The sequence below is a fragment of the Oncorhynchus nerka genome, linkage group LG27, assembly GCF_034236695.1.
Source record: "Oncorhynchus nerka isolate Pitt River linkage group LG27, Oner_Uvic_2.0, whole genome shotgun sequence".
NCBI classification, from domain to species: Eukaryota; Metazoa; Chordata; class Actinopteri; order Salmoniformes; family Salmonidae; genus Oncorhynchus; species Oncorhynchus nerka.
In genome coordinates, this window is record NC_088422.1 from 46,983,759 (window position 1) to 47,006,373 (window position 22,615).

The 22,615-nt window shown below is 42.0% G+C and overlaps 1 protein-coding gene across 1 annotated transcript in view; it reads left to right on the plus strand.

Moving 5' to 3' along the window:
* The window catches only part of col27a1b (collagen, type XXVII, alpha 1b), a 136,465-nt gene that overhangs the window by 85,416 nt on the left and 28,434 nt on the right, over positions 1-22,615 (plus strand). Inside the window, exons 19-28 of the mRNA XM_029638431.2 lie at positions 403-456; positions 5,205-5,258; positions 7,716-7,769; positions 7,964-8,008; positions 14,035-14,088; positions 14,416-14,460; positions 15,946-15,999; positions 17,691-17,744; positions 19,137-19,190; positions 20,523-20,576. Coding sequence (XP_029494291.1) covers positions 403-456; positions 5,205-5,258; positions 7,716-7,769; positions 7,964-8,008; positions 14,035-14,088; positions 14,416-14,460; positions 15,946-15,999; positions 17,691-17,744; positions 19,137-19,190; positions 20,523-20,576 — 522 coding nt within the window. The remainder of the gene's footprint in view (positions 1-402; positions 457-5,204; positions 5,259-7,715; positions 7,770-7,963; positions 8,009-14,034; positions 14,089-14,415; positions 14,461-15,945; positions 16,000-17,690; positions 17,745-19,136; positions 19,191-20,522; positions 20,577-22,615) is intronic.

The following is a 22,615-nucleotide window of genomic DNA, read 5'->3' on the forward strand; positions in this document are numbered from 1 at the left end:
ACAATATGACACTTGTTACACAAAATGGGGATTTCAAACAAGAGAGTGCATGAGAGAAAAGCACACTTAGGTACATTTGTAAACTATGCTTAGTTTAACCCTAGCCTTGCCCCGAACTGCCGCTCTTATGGGTCAGAATATAATGATGTAATTATGTGTCAAAGGTCTCCGATGGGGTATCTCCTCGTGGACCGAGTTATAACTTCTCCACTGATGGTGACACTTCTATGTTACCGGGTGTAACTCTGATTGTCCACACAGTGGTAGTGTCCTTTCTCTTAGTGGTCTGGTTCCTCTCCCTTGTTCTGAAAGAGGGGTCTTCTGATGATGGAGACCTATCTGTGTACCTGGGACTATGTAAAGTATACTACTAGGTTATCACTTTTGAAATCTCTCCCCTAGGGGGTGACCGGTGACCAAGGACCTGATGGTATACCTGGCCCTCCTGGCCAAGAGGTAAGGATCTGTGTGTGGGTGGAAAGATTACACATGACCTATATCAAATCAAAAGTGATTTGTTACATGCCCCAAATACAGCAGGTATAGATAGACCTTACAGTGAAATGCTTACCCACAAGCCCTTAACCAACTAGGCAGTTAAGAAAAAAATAGGTGTTAAGAAAGTATTTACTAAATAAACTGAAGTAAACGATAAAAAAATGACAAATAATTAAAGAGCAAATAATTAAAGAGCAACAATTTAAAAAAACAAACATATTGAGGCTATATACAGGGAGTACCGGTACAGAGAAACAGGTTAGTCAAGTTAATATGTACATATGTAGAGGTAAAGTGACCATAAGTAGGTAATAAACAAAGAGGAGCACCAGTGTAAAAATGGGGTGGTGGTATTTGGTTAGCTGTTCAGGAGTCTTATGGATTTCGGGTAGAAGCTGTTAAGAAGCCTTTTGGACCTAGACTTGGCACACCGGTACCGCTTCCTGTGTGGTAGCAGATAGAACAGTCTATAATTAGGGTGGCTAGAATCTTTGGCAATTTTTAGGGCCTTCCTCTGGCACCGCCTGTATAGTGGTCCTGGATGGCTGGATGCTTGGCCATAGTGATGTACTGGAATGTATGCACTACCATCTGTAGTGCCTTTTGCGGTCAGAGGCCGAGCAGTTGCCGTACCAGGCGGTGATGCAAACTATTAGGATGCTCTCAGATGTAGAAGATTTGGAGGATCTGAGGACCCATGCCAAATTTTTTCAGTCTCCTGAGGGGGGAATAGGCGTTGTCGTGCCCTCTTCACAACTGTCTTGGTTTGTTTGGACCATTCTAGTTTGTTGGTGATGTGGACATCAAGGAACTTGAAGCTCTCAACCTGCTCATCCACTACAGCCCTGTGGATGAGGATGGGGGCGTGCTCGGTCCTCCTTTTTCTTTAGTCCACAATCATCTCCTTTGTCTTGATCACATTGAGGGAGAGGTTGTTATCCTGGCACCACACTGCCAGGTCTCTGACCTCCTCTTTACAGTCTTTCTCATCGTTGTCGGTGATCAGGCCTCCCATTGTTGTGTTGACGGCAAACTTTACGATGGTGTTGAAGTTGTGCTTGGCCATGCAGTCATGGGTGAACAGGGAGTGCAGGAGGGGACTGAGCACGCACCCCTGAGGGGCCCCCGTGTTGAGGATCAATGTGGCAGCTGTGTTGTTACCTACCCTTACCACCTGGAGGTGGCCCGTCAGGAAGACCAAGATCTAGTTGCAGAGGGAGGCATTTAGTCCCAGAGTCTTTAGCTTAGTGATGAGCTTTGAGGGCACTATGGTGTTGAACGCTGAGCTGTAGTCAATGAATAGCATTCTCACGTAAGTGTTCCTTTTGTCCAGGTGGGAAAGGGCAGAGTGGAGTGCAATAGAGATTGCGTCATCTGTGGATATGTTGGGCCGCTATGCAAATTGGAGTGGGTCTAAGGTTTTTGGGTTAATGGTGTTGATATGAGCCATGACCAGCCTTTCAAAGCGCTTCATGACTACAGACGTGAGTGCTATGTGTCGGAAGTCAATTCGGCAGGTTACCTTGGTGTTCTTGGGCACAGTGACTGCTTGAAACATGTTGGCATTACAGACTCAGGGACTGGTTTAAAATGTCAGTGAAGACACTTGCCAGTTGGTCATGTCCTGGAGTACATGTCCTGGTAATCCGTTTGGCCCTGCCGCGTTGTGAATTTTGACCTGTTTAAATGTCTTAATCACATCGACTACGCAGAGCATGATCACACAGCCGTCCGGAACAGCTGATGCTCTCAAGCATGCTTCAATGTTGCTTGCCTCGAAGCAACCATAGAAGGAATTTACATTGGGAAGAAAAATTATGTGAACCCTTGAGAATTACCTGGATTTCTGCATGAATTGGTCATAACATTTTATCTGATCTTCATCTAAGTGACAACAGTAGACAAACACAGTCTGCTTAAACTAATAACACACAAACAATAATTTTTCATGTCTTTATTCAACACACTGTGTAAACATTCACAGTGCAGGTTGGGAAAAGTATGTGAACCCTTGTATTTAATAAAATGTTGACCCTCCTTTGGCAGCAAAAACCTCAGCCAAACATTTTCTGTATTTACGGATCAGACCTGCACAACGGTCAGTAGGGATTTTGGACCATTCTTCTTCACAAAACTGTTTCAGTTCCACAATATTCTTGGGATGTCTGGTGTGAACCACTCTCGAGGTCATGCCACAGCATCTCAGTCGGGTTGAGGTCAGGACTGACTGGGCCACTCCAGAAGGCGTATTTTATTCTACTCAAGCCATTCTGTTGTTGATTTACTTCTGTCTTTTGGGCTGTTGTCCTGTTGCATCACCTAACTTCTGTTGAGCTTCAATTGGCAGACAGACAGTCTTACATTCTTCTGCAAAATGTCTTGATAAACTTGGGAATTCCTTTTCCATCGATGATAGCAAGCTGTCCAGGCCCTGACGCAGCAAGGCAGCCCCAAACCATGATACTCCCTCCACCATACTTTACAGTTGGGATGAGGTTGTGATGTTGGTGTGGTTTGCCTTTTGTTCTCTCCACACATATTGCTGTATGTTTCTTCCAAACACCACCACTTTAGTTGAATATGTCCACAGAATATTTTGCCAGTAGCGCTGGAACATCCATGTGCTCTTTTGCGAACTTCAGACATGCAACAATGTTTTTTTTGGACAGCAGTGGCTTCTTCCATGGTGTCCTCCCATGAACACCATTCTTGTTTAGTGTTTTATGTTTTGTAGACTCGTTAACAGAGATGTTAACATCTTCCAGAGATTTCTGTAAGTCTTTAGCTGACACTCTAGGATTCTTCTTAACCTCATTGAGCATTCTGCTGTCATCTTTGCAGGACGGCCACTCCTAGGGAGAGTAGCAACAGTGCTGAAATTTCTCCATTTATAGATCATTTGATTTACTGTGGACTGACATTTAGAGATACTTTTGTAACCCTTTCCTGCTTTATGCAAGGCAACAATTCTTAATCTTAGGTCTTCTGAGATCTCTTTTGTTCGAGGCATGGTTCACATCAGGCAATGCTTCGTGTGAATTGCAAACTCATATTTTGTGAGGGCTTTTATGGGGCAGGGCAGCTCTAACCAAAATCTCCAATCTCGTGTTATTGGTTCGACTCCAGGTTAGTTGACTCCTGACTCCAGTTAGCTTTTGGAGAAGTCATTAGACTAGGGGGTTCACATAATTTTTCCAACCCATACTGTGATTGTTTAAATGATGTATTCAATATAGACAACAAAAATACAATAATTTGTGTGTTATTAGTTTAAGCACAATGTGTTTGTCTGTTGTTGTGACTTAGATGAAGATCAGATCAAATTTTATGTCAAATTTATGCACAAATCCAGGTAATTCCAAGAGTTCACATACTTTTACTTGCCACTGTAGCTCGTCTGGTAGGCTTGTGTCACTGGGCAGCTCAGGGTTTGTAGTCTGTAATAGTTTGCAAGCCCTGCCACATCCGACTAGCGTTCATCAATCACTGTAAATTGTTTGTCGGAGGGCATAGCGGGATTTCTTATAAGCTTCTGGGTTAGAGTCCTGCTCCTTGAAAGCGGAAGCTCTGCCCTTCAGCTCCGTGCGGATATTGCCTGTAATCCATGGCTTCTGGTTGGGGTATGTATGTACGCTCACTGTGGGGATGATGTCATCGATGCACTTATTGATGAAGCCAGTGAGTGATGTGGTGTTCTCCTCAATGCCATCGGAACAATCCCAGAACATATTCCAGTCTGTGCTAGCAAAACAGTCCTGTAGCTTAGCATCTGCGTCATCTGACCAATTCCGTATTGAGCGAGTCAATGGTACTTCCTGCTTTAGTTTTAGTTAGTAAGCATGAATCAGGAGGATATAGTTATGGTCAGATTTGCCAAATGGAAGGTGTAGGAGAGCTTTGTACGCATCTCTGTGTGTGGAGTAAAGGTGATCTAGAGATTATTTTTCCTCTGGTTGCACATGTAACATGCTGGTACAAATTAGGGTAAACTGATTTAAGTTTCCCTGCATTAAAGTCTCCGGCCACTAGTAGCGCCGCCTCTGGATTAGCATTTTATTTTTTGCTTACGACCTTATATAGCTCGTTGAGTGCGGTCTTAGTGTCAGCATCGGTTTGTGGTGGTAAATAGACAGCTACAAAAAATATACATGAAAACTCTCTTGGTAAATAGTGTGGCCTACAGCTTATCATGAGATACTCTACCTCAGGCGAGCAAAACCTCGAGACATCATTAATATTTGATTTTGTACACCAGCTGTTATTGACAAATACACACAAACCACCACCCCTTGTCTTACTGGAGGCAGCTGTTCTATCTTGCCGATGCACGGAAAACCCAGCCAGCTGTATGTTATCCATGTTGTCGTTCAGCCACGATTCGGTGAAACATAAGATATTACAGTTTTTAATGTTCCGTTGGTAGGAAAGTCTTGATCGGAGTTCATGCAGTTTATTATCCAATGATTGCACGTTGGCTAATATGACTGATGGTAGAAATGGGTTACCCACTCGCCTTCAGATTCTTATAAGGCACCCCGACCTATAACTCCTATATCTCAGTCTCTTCTTCATGCGAATGATGGGGATTTGGGCCTTGTCTGGTGTCTGAAGTAAATCCTTTGTGTCCAACTCGTTAATTAAAAAATATTTGTCTAGTACGAGGTGAGTAATGGATTATATTCAACCTGTTCTCTGGTTGTCCACAGGGTTTCCCAGGAGACATCGGCCCACCAGGTCACAACGGCCCTGAAGGCCCAAAGGTATGTATACTGGCACTATCTTTCTGCGTATCTTTTTTAATTTTTAATTTTACCTTTATTTAACCTCTTACCTCTACCTGGGACGCTTGCGTCCCAACTAGAGCTCTGGAAATGCAAATGCGCTACGCTAAATGCTAATAGTATTAGTTAAAACTCAAAAGTTCATTAAAATACACATGCAGGGTATCAAATTAAAGCTACACTCGTTGTGAATCCAGGCAACAAGTCAGATTTTTAAAATGCTTTTTGGCGACAGCATGAGAAGCTATTATCTGATAGCATGCACCAATACACTACAACAGAAAAGCACAGCAGGGGACGTAAACAAAATAATTAGCATTTCGGCGTTACACAAACCGCACAATAAAATAGAAAACAGTCATTACCTTTCACCATCTTCTTTGTTGGCACTCCTAGATGTCCCATAAACACTATTGGGTCTTTATTTCGATTAAATCGGGCCATATAAAGCCAAGATATCGTTATATGTAGACTGTGTGATAAACGAAAAAAACTGCGATTTCACAACGTAACGTCATTTTTTTAAATTCAAAAAGTAGACGATAAACTTTCACAAAACACTTCGAAATACGTTTGTAATGCTACTTTAGGTATTAGTAAACGTTAATAAGCGATAAAAATCATCCGTAGGCGATGTACATATCATTAGCTGTCGTCTTGGAAAAAATTTCAGGAGAGAGCTCTTTCGGTTCAACCAAGAATCAAAGAGGATTAAATTCACAAGATACTCGACTACATGGGGATGCTGTGGGAGTTGAATGCTCGGTCTTATCTAATTCGGCTCACTGTTAACAATTGCTGGAAGTGGCGCAAGGATATTTATTTCTGTGATCAGGTTTTCCTGCGCTTTCCGATGTAACGCACGTTATGTAATAGCCACAGTCGTGATTTAACCAGTTTTAAAAACGTCCGAGGGTTTCCTATACACACATTCTAACCATATGAACGTACTATATTCCTGGCATGAGTAGCAGGGCGCTGAAATGTTGCGCGATTTTTAACAAAATGTTCAAAAAAGTAGAGGGTAGGAGCAACTAGTTAACCAGGCAAGTCAGTTAAGAACACATTCTTATTTTCAATGACGGCCTGGGAACCGTGGGTTAACTGCCTGTTCAGGGGCAGAACGACAGATTTGTACCTTGTCAGCTCGGGGGTTTCAACTCGCAACCTTCCGGTTACTAATCCAACGCTCTAACCACTAGGCTACGCTGCCGCCCCAATGCTATAAAATTCAAACTTTCATTAAATCACACATGTAAGATACTCAATTAAAGCTACACTCGTTGTGAATCCAGCCAACATGTCAGATTTTTTAAATGCTTTTCGGCTAAAGCATAAGAAGCTATTATCTGATAGCCTGCACCATCTGCACCAGCAGTAAACAAAAGAGCTAGCATAGCAGGCACTACACAAAACGCTGAAATAAAATATAAAATATGCATTACCTTTGACGAGCTTCTTTTGTTGGCACTCCAATATGTCCCATAAACATCACAATTGGTCCTTTTGTTCGATTAATTCCGTCCATATATATCGAAAATGTCCATTTATAAAGCGCGTTTGATAAAAAAAAACAGCTTACAAAAACTTAATGTCACTACAAAATATTTCAAAAGTTGCCTATAAACTTTACCAAAATATTTTGTAATATTTACCTAATTACTTTTGTAATTCAACGTTAGGTATTTTTAAATATTAATAATCGATCAAATTGTAGACGGGGCAATCTGTATTCAATACAGGAAAGAAAAGAAACCAGCACTGCTTTTCACGTCTTGCGCAACTCACAAAGTGTCCCCAGTTCTGAGTTGGCCTACTTCTTCATAACACAAAGGAATAACCTCAATCATATTCCAACGACTGGCGACATCCAGTGGAAGCGGTAGGGACTGAAAATAGGTTCCTATTAAATATCCAATGGCAAAGACAATTTAGGGAACAGAGAGGGGGAAAAAATAAAAAATCTCAACAGTTAGTCCTCAGGGTTTTGCCTGCTACATAAGTTCTGTTATACTCACAGACATGATTCAAACAGTTTTAGAAACTTCAGAGTGTTTTCTAACCAAATATATGAATAATATGCATATCTTATATTCTTGGCACGAGTAGCAGGAAGTTGAAATTGGTCACGCTATTTATCCAAAAGTGACAATTCTGCCCCCTAGCTTTAAGGGGTTTTAACATCCTCATTTGGCGTAGTCGGCTGGATCAAGCACTTCTATGAGCAAGTGTTGAGAAGTGGTCTGGGAGGTTCAGTTGGTTTTTAGTGAATACAAAGAACGGTGGGTGGCAAAGAGCAGGCGCATGGACCTTTGAGGCCTTTTCTGGGGACTGTGGTGACTGCTGGGGACCAGTCCTGTTTTACTGCCAGTGGTGCATTATGGATAGCAACATGGATTCCTTATGCAATCTAACATTCTGTATCATTCTCCTCAGGGGAAGCCAGGGCACAGAGGATTACCAGGGCCTAGAGGAACAGCTGGACTAGAGGTGGGATTGTCTTTAGTGTTCTGTATTTACTAAACATGTCAAGATTTAGTCTTACTTTGGCTATGTATGTAGAATGTATGTAAGAGATAAGACAGAAATCTGGCATTGCCACATAGGCCAGAGAAACAAAGTGTTTTTTTATGCATAGTGCTTTTGTCCCTGCCTTGACCCTCTGTCTCCATATTGTTTTCCAGGGCGACGAGGGGCCACTGGGACCACCTGGGTCAACAGGACCAGAGGTGAGTGCTAATTGGACAGCTCAGAACCAAAACAAGGAAGTCAGAAAACACAATATGGGTCACTCAGCACATGAAAACACCCAAATGTTCATCTCCACCATCAAAAAGCCTGTTTCATAACAATGGCACTTCAGAGTGGGAGGCAATTTGCTGCAGTCCGTGTTTAAATCCAGCTGAATCACTATGATCTGGTTAGCTACATACCAGCAGCACTTGGCTAGCTGTCAGTCTATTGTGCAGAAAATCTATTTTGATAGATGGCTCAACGCTTATTGTGCATTTGTGGCAACGGTTTGGTCAGTAAAATTGCTGTGCTACCACCACATGGTGCTCATCTGTGATACAAAAACAACACCATTGGAAGAGATGGGATTATAAAAAACAAAGCTTTATGGTTTTAAACCAATGAAAATAAAGTCACTCATTTATGCACCTAGTCAGCTATCCCAGTTAGAGAATTATGATTTCTTTGAAATAAGAAACTGTCCAAATGTCTGCTTCCTGCATTCATTTTTAAAGTTGTTGCTTTTGGAACGCTGCCATTTTGCTAAACACTGATAGTAAATGTCAAGCCTCATTAAAATACTGAACATTTTATTTAAAAAAACGTCAGTTGGAATGGCTGTTGTGAAATTATAACTCTTCGATCTCTCTTGCCTAATATTTTGTGAGCTTGTTAAGTCAAACTCCTCCAACGTAGACAGATAGATTTCCCATTCCTTACTCTAAATAATCATAAACATCTGGATATCTATGAGGATAGACTCTCTCTTTCTCTTCTCCTAGATCCATTAAGCTAGGTCTGAAAGCCAAACCTCTGATTGTGTCAGTTAGTGTATGCATCCCAAATGGCACCCTATTCCCTATAAAGTGCACTACTTTTGACCAGGGGTCTAGTGGCCCTGGTCAAAAATAGTGCACTATATAGGGACTATGGTTCCATTTGGGATGTAGATAGTAGCCTTGGATTCCACCGTACTGCATCTTCCTGCAGAGACATCCAATTTGCATCCATCATAGCCTGAATAGAGAGTTAATCTGGAGTCACCCGAAGTTCATACATCTGACTAAGCACATTAAATAACAGAGGATTCTAAACTGCCATCTCCAAAAGATGGAAACCACAACGAACTGAATATACTGATTCAATATAACACATAACACATTTGATCCAATTATAGTTTAAAGGCCCAGTGCAGTCAAAATGACGTTTTCCTGTGTTTAAATATCATAACAGCTGATGAAACTAAGACTGTAACAGTGTGAAGAAATGTGATCCGTGTTATTTCCTGATAATTGCTGGTTGAAAATGCAATACAAGACCTTCTAATCAGCAGGTTTGCATGCACAGAAAGTTTGGCTTTCCATGGTGACATCAACATGCAGGAAATTGGTTAATAGGCCAATTCCAAATCTCTCTGCCAATTTCTCCTCCCCACTCAGACCACTCCCAGACAGTCCTAGCAAAGTTCTTGCTTGAGAAGTAGTGTTTTGGTAAAAAAAATATATTTTTGCCCATTTTAATGGAAGTAGCTAGGTTTCCATACAATTGTCGACAGATTTTCAGAATATTCTAAAATCTGCATTAAGAAAACATTTGCATTTTCCCACCAGTGCTGTGTTTCCACCAAACTGTGTGCAATGAGGTAGTAAACACATTTTCTTTTTCGCTTTTGTTTAAAAAAAAAAAATCTCAAATTCAATGGGTTTCCATCGCATTTTCAACACTACCAATAGTTTTGTCAGAAAAACTGGTGCATTAAATAGCAAATGTGCCGACTTTGGTCTTGGCACCTGCGCTCCAGCCAGCAGTTTGCAGATACAGTGCAGGCGGCTAGTATACATGATGAGATTAGAATGGACAAGTGCAAGAATGTTTTTATTTTTGTCATACAGTAGTCAAGCATTGACCATCATGTCACCAGAATAAGACCCCCGGAGCATCAAGCTCATCACCGTGCAGTTTCACCACCATGTGAAGTTCATCATAACTTACATCTATAGTCCAATACAGTAAATTGCATTGTTTCCCAAGTCATGGTGGCAGGATGACACACCATACCATTGTGTGATTCCAAGTTTACAGCGACATGTACAAATATTGATATAATAATCATCATAAAGGTTTTTCCATCGCCATTTATCGCATGATACATTTTACAGACACAAACAGATCCCACCGTGTCAAACGAATAAATTATCTGTTGGCATTTCTGAAAAAGTATCCAAAGTTCCTGTTTCCATCACAGCTGTCGAGATTTTGTTTTTGTTTTTATTTGGTATGACTTTCCTCTCATAAAAACTGTGGATGGAAAGAAACCTAGTTAGTAAAGTACTTATTTGTTACCCAGAAATGATTTCATATTAATATAAAAATGTCTGCATTGGGCCTTTAATACTGTAACGCATTAGGGAACTTTGATGTTGAATTGTTTATGAGTCATTGAAAAATATAGAGTGGGATAGGGACGTTTCTATTCTCGGCCAGGAAAAAGCCTTTAGCAAAAACCATACAAAAGTATCACAGATTCTTTTGCACGTTAAACTTCGACAATAGCGGAAGATATTCCACCAAATTTGTGTAAAAGCTGAGTGCTTTGTTGGCGCTCTTAATAACTTTTTGGAATGTTTTCTTATCACTCATTCTAAATAATAAAGACATTAATCATGTCACTCACTGGTTTCAGGAAGATAAGACAGAATACGAATTAGTCCATAAGGGGACACGTCTTGGACACACAATGGAGGTGTATGAAAGTATCATTGCAAACTTCCTCATTTGCAAATATCAATACAGACACACATCAAGTCTTGAATCTAGGTTCTACTTACCGTAGTATGTGTAGTAATGTAGATTTGGTAGTAGTGACTGTAAGGTACAATACTGTGGTTCTACTTACAACACAACGGTAGTAGGCCTGATTACCAACAACGACGAGGCAGCCTACAAGGAGGAGCCAGGCACTCTGACGGTGTGGTGCCAAGTAAACTCTCCCTCAATGTTAGCAAAACAAAGGAGCTAATTGTGGATTTCAGGAGGAACCAGGCTGGACACGCCCGCATCCTCAACAACGGGGCCGCCATGGCGTACATATCTCAGAAGATTAATGTCACGTGTGCTCCCTCTCCGGCCTCTAGGTCACCAGGCTCCTCGTTATGGCGCACACCAGTCACCATCATTACGTGCAACTGCGCGTCATCAGACTCACCTGGAATGCATAACCTCCTTTATTACCTGCCCCATATACAGTTGAAGTCGGAAGTTTACATACACCTTAGCCAAATACATTTAAACTCAGTTTTTCACAATTCCTGACATTTAATCCTAGTAAAAATTCCCTGTCTTAGGTCAGTTAGGATCACCACTTTATTTTAAGAATGTGAAATGTCAGAATAATAGTAGAGAGAATTATTTATTTCAGCTTTTATTTCTTTCATTCCCAGTGGGTCAGAACTTTACATACACTCAATTAGTATTTGGTACCATTGCCTATAAATTGTTTAACTTGTGTCAAATGTTTAGGGTAGCCTTCAATAACCTTCCCACAATAAGTTGTGTGAATTTTGTCCCATTCCTCCTGACAGAGCTGGTGTAACTGAGTCAGGTTTCTAGGACTCCTTGCTCGCACACACAGTTCTGCCCACATATTTTCTATGGGATTGAGGTCAGGGCTTTGTGATGGCCACTCCAATACTTTGCTTGCAAGTATGCTTGGGGTCATTGTCCATTTGGAAGACCCATTTGCGACCAAGCTTTAACTTCCTGACTGATATCTTGAGATGTTGCTTCAATATATCCACATAATTGTCCTGCCTCATGATGCCATCTATTTTGTGAAGTGCACCAGTCCCTCCTGCAGCAAAACACCCCCACAACATGATGCTGCCACCCCCTTGCTTCACGGTTGGGATGGTGTTCTTCGGCTTGGAAGCCTCCCCCTTTTTCCTCCAAACATAATGATGGTCATTATGGCAAGACAGTTCTATTTTTGTTTCATCAGACGAGAGGACATTTCTCCAAAAAGTACGATCTTTGTCCCCATGTGTAGTTGCAAACCGTAGTCTGGCTTTTTTTTAATGGTGGTTTTGGAGCAGTGGCTTCTTCCTTGCTGAGCGGCCTTTCAGGTTCTGTCAATATAGGACTCGTTTGACTGTGAATATAGCTAATTTTGTACTTGTTTCCTCCAGCATCTTCACAATGTCATTTGCTGTTGTTCTGGGATTGGTTTGCACTTTTCGCACCAAAGTAAATTCATCTCAAAGAGACGCGTCTCCTTCCTGAGCGGTTTGACGGCTGCATGGTCCCATGGCGTTTATACTTGCGTACTATTGTTTGTACAGATGAACGTGGTACCTTCAGGTGTTTGGAAATTGCTCCGAAGGATGAACCAGACTTGTGGAGGTCTAAACAATTGTCGGAAAAATTACTTGTGTTAATGCACTAAGTAAATGTCCTAACTGACTTGCCAAAACTATAGTTAGTTAACAAGACATTTTTGAAGTGGTTGAAAAAACAGTTTTAATGACTCCAACCTAAGTGTATGTAAACTTTCGACTTCAACTGTATGTCACTCCCTTTGGTTCTGTTTATTTTATTAAAACACTCACTCCCTGAACTTTCTTCCCGGCTCTCTGTGCACATCGTTATAGAATGACACATCACCAAACGGAAGCGTCAGGGGGTGATTTTTATTAGATTGTTTTGTTTTTGGAGGTGATATCGGATCCGGGTGTCCGAACCGGAGCTACCTGGGAGGCCTCGGCTGGTTTGTTGGGTTCCCCTGCCTCAACTGGCTCGACGGGTTTCCATACCTCAGCTGGCACGATAGGCTCCCATGCCTCAGCTGGCTCGATAGGCTCCCATGCCTCAGTTGGTGAACAGGTTCCCGTGCCTTGACTGAAGCAACCGGGGAGATCTCAGCTGGCTCATCAGGCCCTCACGCCTCAGCCGGTTTGTTAGGTGTCTGTCTAAGTGGAGGCGACCAGTCGCAGAAGCAGAGGTGACCGGTCGCACACCTGTCACCATCGTTATGCACACCTGCGAATCATCAGACTCACCTGGACAGCATCACCTCCTTGATTACCTGCATTATATATGTCACTCTCTTTGGTTCCTTCCCCAGGTGTCATTGTTTTTGTTTAAGATTCATGTCTATGTGCTGTTAGTGTTTCTTGTTTGTATTATGTTCTGTTTATTTTATTAAAACTCACTCCTTGAACTTGCTTCCCGACTCTCAGCGCACATCGTTACAATTAATTATGTAACCACATGGACACCGTGGTGAAGAAGTCACGACAGCGACTCCTCAAACTCAGGATTCTGAAGAAATTCAGCCTGTCCCTGAGGGCCCTCAGTGTTCTACAGGAGCACCATCGAGAGCATACTGTTAGGCTGCATCACAGCCTAGGGTGGCAACTCCACCACTGTGAACCGCAATGCGCTTCAGAGTGTGATGCTTGCAGCCGAACGCACCATTGGGTGCACACTGCCTGCCCTACAGGACACCTACAACACCAGGTGTTGCAGGAAGGCCAAGAATATCATCAGGGACCCCAGCTACCCAAGCCATGCCCTGTTCTCCCCACTTCAATCAATCTGACACGGGTAGTACAGGAGCATCATCGCAAAAAACTGGAAGACTGGCCAATAGTTTATACCCTCGGACCATCAGGCTGCTGAATAGCCACCACTAGTCAGCTACCTGCTCGCCCCTCCCCCTACTACTCCCCATATGGATTTTCTCCCCCACCCTCTTAACAGTCACTACTCTGCCTCCCCCCAATGGACATGGACATTTATTCATCACTGAAACAGTTGTTATGATGTGTATATACTGCTATTTCTATTTAGATTGTTTTTCTTATTGCCATTTTCATTATTTTATTAAAATGAGTGCTTCATGAACTCGGAGTCTAAGATTTTCACTGTACCCTGCAATCACACCTGCAACCCTGTACATGTGACTATTAATCACTCTAAATCTGATGAAGTACTGTACTATGGTTCATGTTTGTCTTCTGTTCAGGGCAGACCTGGAAGGCATGGATTCCCGGGGGAAACAGGAACCGAAGGATTGAAGGTCAGATCCTATTGAAACGATGCACCATTCAACTGGCTGAGTGTCTCTCTCTCGCCATCCGCCTGAGTCTATCATTATCACTGTCATCTGTCGTTAAACATGGTCTCCCATGCTCTCTCTGCCTGTTTCTCTTTGTCTCTCTTGGCCTGTTTCTCTATTTCTGTCTCTCTTTATCCCAACCTGTAAAGTCTTATTTAACTGTGTAAATTTGACATACATTTTCTACTACCAGGTGAACTGCCCTCTCACCATATTCTCTCTGGCTGATCTGAGCTTTAAAAAGGTCTGAATCTGTTGATGAAATGCTAATTCTGTCTTCTGCTATAGGGTGAGACGGGAATAACTGGAGAGGTCGGAAAGCTTGGAGAGAGGGTAAAGGCTTCTCTCTCTCTGTCTCTCACTGTTTCTTTACTTTACTCTGTATGTGTGTACTGTGTACTCGGAGTCTCTGTCTCTCTCTCTCTCTCTGTTTGTTTACTTTACTCTGTGTGTGTACTGTGTACTCGCAGTCTCTCTCTCTCTCTCTCTCTCTCTCTCTCTCTCTCTCTCTCTCTCTGTTTGTTTACTGTACTCTATGTGTGTACTGTGTGTGTGTACTGTGTACTCGGAGTCTCTCTCTCTCTCTGTTTGTTTACTGTACTCTATGTGTGTACTGTGTGTGTGTACTGTGTACTCGGAGTCTCTCTCTCTCTCTGTTTGTTTACTGTACTCTATGTGTGTACTGTGTGTGTGTACTGTGTACTCGGAGTCTCTCTCTCTCTCTGTTTGTTTACTGTACTCTATGTGTGTACTGTGTACTCGGAGTCTCTCTCTCTCTCTGTTTGTTTACTGTACTCTGTGTGTGTACTGTGTGTGTGTACTGTGTACTCGGAGTCTCTCTCTCTCTCTCTGTTTGTTAACTGTACTCTGTGTGTGTACTGTGTGTGTGTACTGTGTACTCGGAGTCTCTCTCTCTCTCTCTGTTTGTTAACTGTACTCTGTGTGTGTACTGTGTGTGTGTACTGTGTACTCGGAGTCTCTCTCTCTCTCTGTTTGTTTACTGTACTCTGTGTGTGTACTGTGTGTGTGTACTGTGTACTCGGAGTCTCTCTCTCTCTCTCTGTTTGTTTACTGTTCTCTGTGTGTGTACTGTGTGTGTGTACTGTGTACTCGGAGTCTCTCTCTCTCTCTCTGTTTGTTTACTGTACTCTATGTGTGTACTGTGTGTGTGTACTGTGTACTCGGAGTCTCTCTCTCTCTCTGTTTGTTTACTGTACTCTATGTGTGTACTGTGTGTGTGTACTGTGTACTCGGAGTCTCTCTCTCTCTCTGTTTGTTTACTGTACTCTATGTGTGTACTGTGTGTGTGTACTGTGTACTCGGAGTCTCTCTCTCTCTGTTTGTTTACTGTACTCTATGTGTGTACTGTGTGTGTGTACTGTGTACTCGGAGTCTCTCTCTCTCTCTGTTTGTTTACTGTACTCTGTGTGTGTACTGTGTGTGTGTACTGTGTACTCGGAGTCTCTCTCTCTCTCTGTGTTTGTTAACTGTACTCTGTGTGTGTACTGTGTGTGTGTACTGTGTACTCGGAGTCTCTCTCTCTCTCTCTGTTTGTTAACTGTACTCTGTGTGTGTACTGTGTGTGTGTACTGTGTACTCGGAGTCTCTCTCTCTCTCTGTTTGTTTACTGTACTCTGTGTGTGTACTGTGTGTGTGTACTGTGTACTCGGAGTCTCTCTCTCTCTCTCTGTTTGTTTACTGTACTCTGTGTGTGTACTGTGTGTGTGTGAGTTTGTGTTTTGCTTTTGCCCCACTGCTCCAAAGGCAATGATGTAAGTACAGGACTTTGACTGTCTTTTCCTGTGTTGCTCTCTGTAGGGACTTGTGGGTTTTATCGGGCCTAATGGGGAGACAGGCCTAGCAGGAGAAAAGGTTAGATGTGCATCTTTACGTTAGACATTGCAGGAAGACTTCTCATGTCATATATCTTATGTTGCCATATTGAAAGAGATTCTGATTCATATATGTTATTGTTCTACTTTCCCAGCGTGCTAAACTGGTTGAGATTATGCTATTACAGACAGTTGTAATCTGGTTCTAATGAAGCAATTTCGACCAGTTTTGCCTGCTGGGATTGCTGCCTGTTGATGTCTTGAGATTTACAGTGCCTTCAGAAAGCCTCTTGACTTTTTTCACATTTTGTTAAATTGAGATTTTTGGGTTACTGTCCAACACATAATGTCAAAGTGGAATTGTTTTTCAAAATGTTTAGAAATGTATAATTAAAAAAATGTCAAGCTGAAATGTCTTGAGTCAAAGTATTAAACAACTTCAGAAGTACAAATGTGCTTAACTAGTCACATAATACATTGCAGGAACTCACTGTGCAATAATAGTGTTATGCGATAATTATTATTTTTTTAAATATATTTTAAAAAAGCAGACATTGAATATCCCTTTGAGTATAGTGAAGTTATTAATTACACTTTGGTGTATCAATACATCCAGTCAATACAAAGATACAAACAAAGGAAAACACTTAAAACAGTTACAGAGTTTAATGGCTGTGAAAGGAGAACACTGAGGATGGATCAATAACATTGTAGTTACTGCACAATACTAACCTAAATGACAGAGTAAAAAGAAGGAAGCCTGTACAGAATAAAAATATTCAAAAACATGCATCCTGTTTGCAATAAGGCACTAAAGTAAAACTGCAATAAATGTGGCAAAGAAAGAACTTGAACCTGATAACGAAGCGTTATGTTTGGGGCAAATCTAACAACACATCCTTGAGTATCACTCTTCATATTTTCAAGCATGGTGGTGGCAGCATCATGTTATGGGTATGCTTGTCACGGCAAGGACTAGGGAGTAAAAATAAATGGAATATAGTTAAGCACAGGCAAAATCTTAGAGGAAAACCTGGTTCAGTCTGCTTTCCAACAGACACTGGGAGACAAATGAACATTTCAGCTGGACAATAACCTAAAATTCAAGGCCAAATATACACTGGAGTTGCTTACCACGATGACATTGTGGCATAGTTACAGTTTTGACTTAAATAGGCTTCAAAATCTGTCAAGATTTGAAAATGGCTGTCTAGCAATGATCCACAACCAACGTGACAGAGCTTGAAGGGTTTTAAAAATAACAATGTGCAAATATTGTACAATTCAGGTGTGCAAAGCTCTTAGACTTACCCAGAAAAATTCACAGCTGTAATCACTGGCAAAGGTGATTCTAACATGACTCAGGGGTGTGAATACTTATGTAAATTGAATATTTCTGTATTTAATTTTCAATAAATGTGCAAATAATTCTGAAAGCATGTTTTCAATTTGTCATTTTGGGCTATTGTGTGTCGATGGGTGAGGGGAAAAAAATAAGATTTAATCCATTTTGAATTCAGGCTGTAACACAACAAGATGTGGAATAAGTCAAGGGTTATGAATACATTCTGAAGGCAATGTAACTATTACCCTGGGTTTCCCCTGACCTTGTGACCTGACTAGGACTAACTCCAGGCCCAGAGTTTTTCCTAGTCAGGTCATGTGGTCAGGAAAAAATCCTGGCCTTACCTATGTGATACAGGGCCCTTATAGTTATGTTTGTTTTCCCAGGGGGACCGTGGGGAGATGGGCTTGCCTGGACCGCCAGGGGAAAAGGGGGCGATGGTAAGGAGTAAGTCTGGACCCCGTCTGTCTTCCAAGGGGCATTCAACTCTATATGGGTCGGGTAATGTTCCATGTGGGGGTCTAGGGTTAGGACAGGGTGTCATGTGGGGGCTTGGCGATAAGGAATGGGGTACTAAGATAGGTATCACTGAAAAAGAGTTATGTATTGAGCTTGTATATCTTGTATGAAATGACGTTTTTGTTAGGTCATACTGGCCGACTTCATGTTGAGATGAACTGTAGCGAGAAGAGTATTTATTTTGGATCTAAGTGTGCAGAAGTTTCCAAATAAGTTATTTTTATATCTAATCTCAATTACAAGCCTCTCAACTTAATACCCAGTATGGTAAAAGCAGAAACATTTGCTTACACAGCTGAAAGGCAGCTGGAGGTGCCATATTGTTTGCATCTTCAGGTAACTGCCAAAATAATGGAAACAGTGAGTGATACAAAGTATATTGAAAGCAGGTTCATCCACACAGGTGTGGTTCCTGAGTTAATTAAAAGCAATTAATATCCCATTATGCTTAGGGCCATGTATAAACATTTTGGGCTGGCCATTATTTTGACTGCCATGGCTATGCCCCCAAAGTATAACAATGCCCCCATCCACAAGGCACGATTGGTCACTGAATGGTTTGATAAGTCACCAGATCTCAAACCAATTTAACACTTATGGGAAATTCTGGGGTGGTGCCTAAGACAGTGTTTTCCACCACTATCAACGAAACACCAAATTATGGAATTTCTGGTGGAAGAATCGTGTCGCATCCCTCCAGTAGAATCTATGCCAAGGCGCATTGACGCTGTTTTGGCTTGTGGTGGCCCAAGCCCAATTAAAACACTTTATGTTGGTGTTTCCCTTATTTTGGCAATTATCTGTGGTCACTAAAGATTCCATGGCACTTATATTGTAAGAGTAGGGGTGTTAACCCCAGTGTCCTGGTTAAATTCCCAATCTGGCCCACATATCATCATGGCCAACTAATGATCCCCAGCTTCCAATTGGCTCATTCATTCCACCCCCCTCCTATCCCCTGTAACTATTCCCGCGGTCGTTGCTGTAAATGAGAATGTGTTCTCAGTCAACTTAGTTGTTTTTACTCAAGCTGTTTATTGTATGACAACAAACATAATGATGCAGCTATTGAGGAAAACTGGAGTAGGCCAGATACAGTATAACTCCGTACCTAAACTAACAAACTGTCCAGTCAGCCACATCATGCAGGCGAAGAATAGATACATTACATCAAAATTGTTGAACAGACAACATATTGTCAATAGTCACCAGTTTACTTTCAGTATTATTTAGAGTATGTAAAAAATGGGTTAAATGGGTTTGAAGTATGATGGATGTCTTCATGGTGTTGTGGTGTTCTGTCTGTCTATCAGGGTCATCCCGGAACTCCTGGAGAGTGTGGCCCCTCTGGACCTCTAGGGATACCAGTAAGTAAAGCCTGCTCACTTTACCTTTCTGGGACCAGTTTCCCGGACCCAGATTAAGCCTAATCCTGGACTAAAAACAACTTTCAATGGAGATTTTTGTTGTTGTCCATGGAGTAGTCTTAAATTGGGTCTTTCAAACCGGCCCATAAGGTTATGGTACCATTTTAAACGTCCTGCGCCCTCTAGATTTACAAGAACAAACCCCATCACACCAACACTACTCTCAAATACCATCCTTTGTCATTTGCATTTGGCGGTCTAAGGCACTGCATCTCAGTGCAAGAGGTGTCACTATGGTACCTGGTTCGAATCCAGGCTCTATCACATCTGGCTGTGATTGGGAGTGCACAATTGGCCCAGCGTCGTTCGGGTTTGGCTGGAGTAGGCCGTCATTGTAAATAAGAATTTGTTGACTTGCCTAGTTAAATAAAGGTTAAATAAAATAAAATACAGCATGGCAGAATGAACTCAGAAGCAAGACATCACTGCTGTAAACAGAAACTGAATCACAAACTGAATGAGACTTCAAGTTAGAACTTGTGTTCTATTTGGCACATCATCATAGCATAGAGTGAGTGTAGTTTATTAAAGTGTCTTTCAAGGTCAGACTAGAACTCTAAGTCTACTACCCATTCTGGCTCCTCAAAGGTCTGTTGCCTTTCTTGTTTGGAATCCAGCTACGTAAACATAGCCAATAAAGGTCTGTAACGAGGCCCATATAGTAACACCGCTAAGTCCTTTTTACTCTTCGCTCATTTGGAGACCAAAGACAAGAGTTCTTCACACAAAGGGGCGGTTGGGAGAAATTCCTCCTCGCACATACCTCTGTTGATGGGGAGTGAGAGTGACAGTCATTCACTCAAACAGGCAGCAGTAAACGCTTCTTTAGTACCTCTGGCTAAAGCTAATGCAGCTCCCACCCGTTTGCCTTTATAGCATGTCTACATGTCTCTAGTCTCTTTACGCCGTGCACTGACATCACACAAGTTGTGGCAAGACATGCCGGACTGTCTCAGAGCTGCTTTAGCAAACTGCACGGAAGACAGCAGGCGAGTACTTTACTCTAAAAGGTGGAACATACTCTTCAACTTCTGACCAGGTGTTCTTTGAAAAGGACATCAATAGAATCTCTTTTAGAAGCATGACTAAAACACATGTCCTTCAAGTGCATGATCTCAGCTCTTTGGTCATGATAGGGATGAATGGCATTCACTAGCATCCTGGAGACCCAGTCCAACTCTCATTAGTCAGTCCTGCAACTCGTCTCAGTGAGTGTTCTAACGTTATTGCCTTCCGTCATATAATTGTGTTGTGATGTTCTTCCTCCTGCAGGGCCAAGCCGGATCAAGGGGTCTCGGTGGGATCAGAGGAATCAAAGGCAGGAGGGTAAGGAATAAGGTTTCCTCTTTAAGCATCGGTACTTTCTGCTATGAATTGCTATGGTTGTCATGAACTTGCTGTGTAACACAAGGTGGCATTGACGTGGATCAGTGGTCACCAAGCTTTTCTGAGCCAAGATCATTTTCGCAGTCAAAAAGCCAGCCGAAATCTACCGCTCAGATAGTTTTTTTTAACATGACTTAAAAACTGGAACATTAACCGAATAAAACAGTTCTGTAGGAATGAGGTTTGGGCAGTAGGCTAAATACATTATCACAGCATATTGGCAATATGCCTGGCCTGTCAATATTGTTAAGTTCAGAGTGTGTCTGAACTTACAATGCCTAGCCCCAAGTCGTTATATATGTTTTTTTTAATTATTGTGCATTTTGCTATTTGTCTCATGACTCCTGCCTGCTTTGACTACGAACTTTCAACCGTGGGACAGACTATGTTTGTTCCCACACTCGGGACTCTGACTCTCTATTGGTTCCACATACTTTTGGCCTCCCATCCCATTCTAATCACTTCTCGCCGTCTTTGTATTCATGTTACCTGATGAAATTGCTGTACAATATGATCTTGCTGCCGTCTGATGCACATTCAGATGTCATAAATAAACACTGTCCTCTGCCGTGCCTTGATTGTATTACTGTTGATGATATCTGGAAATATACATGTACACCCTGGCCCATCTACAGTTGCTTGCCCCAATTCTGACTTGTGCTCTGATATCTGCTTCACTGATTTCTGCTCCCGTAAAAGCCTGGGTTTTCTGCACCTTAACAATAGAAGCTCATTACCTAAAATTGATCAATCCAGATGTGTTGGTCATTACTGAGACATGGTTAAGGAAGAGTGTTTTGAATACTAATGTTGACATAAACTGCGACATGCTTAAACCACCTGACCTAGTCCTAAAGCAATGGAAATCCCAAAATCTTTCTCAGATTATTACCAATCCGACAAAGTATGACTCCAAGCACCCAGAAAAGGCTCATCTTCTTGATGTTATCCTACAAATAATCCTGATAGGTGTTTTCTGTAATGACCTTAGTGATCACTGTTTTATAGCCCGTGTTCGTAATGGCTGCTCAGTGAAACGACCTGTCCTGATTTGTCATAGACCCTTGCTAAAAATCTTTAATGAGCAAGCTTTCCTTCATGAACTGGCCTCTGTAAAATGGTATAGAATCAGCTTGATCCCCTCTGTCGAAGACGCTTGGACCTTCTTTTTTATATTTTCAGTGGTATTGTTAACAAACACGCCCCCATAAAGAAAATTATAATTAAAAACAGGTTCAGCCCCTGGTTCGACCGTGAGTCGAGTTACTCCACTTTAAGAATTCCATTTGGCGAAAGGCTCAGCACACGCATACTCTGGCTCTCGTTCAGGCAAATGAGAAATAAGTGCATTTAGGCTATTCGGAAGGCCAAAGTTAGTCACTTTAAGGAGCAGTTCTCTCTCTGTGGGTCTAACCCCAAGAAGTTCTGGAAAACTGTTAAAGACATGGAGAATAAACCCTCCTCCTCACAGCGGCCCATGTCCTTTAACGTTGATGTGGTCATTACTGACAAGAAGCACATGGCTGAGCTCTTTAATCACCACTTAATTTAAGCCAGGATTCCTATTTGACTCAGCCATGCCTCCTTGCCTGTCCAACATTTCCTCATCTCCCACCCCTTCTAATGCGACTATCCCCAATGCTTCTCCCTCTTCTTCCCCTGCCCCGCTACAAAGTTTCTCCCTGCAGGCAGTCACTGAGTCTGAGGTGCCAAAGGAGCTCCTGAAACATGACCCCCAAAAAACATCTGGGTCAGATGGTTTAGACCCTTTCTTCAAGGTGACTTCCCCTATCATCGCCAAGCCTATCTTCAAACTCTTTAACCTGTCTCTTCTTTCTGGGGAGGTTCCCATTGCTTGGAAGGCAGCCACAGGTCATCCGTTATTAAAGGGGGAGATCAAGCTGATCCTAACTGTTATAGGCCTATTTCTATTTTTCCCTGTTTATCAAATGTGTTGTAAATCAACTGACTGGCTTTCT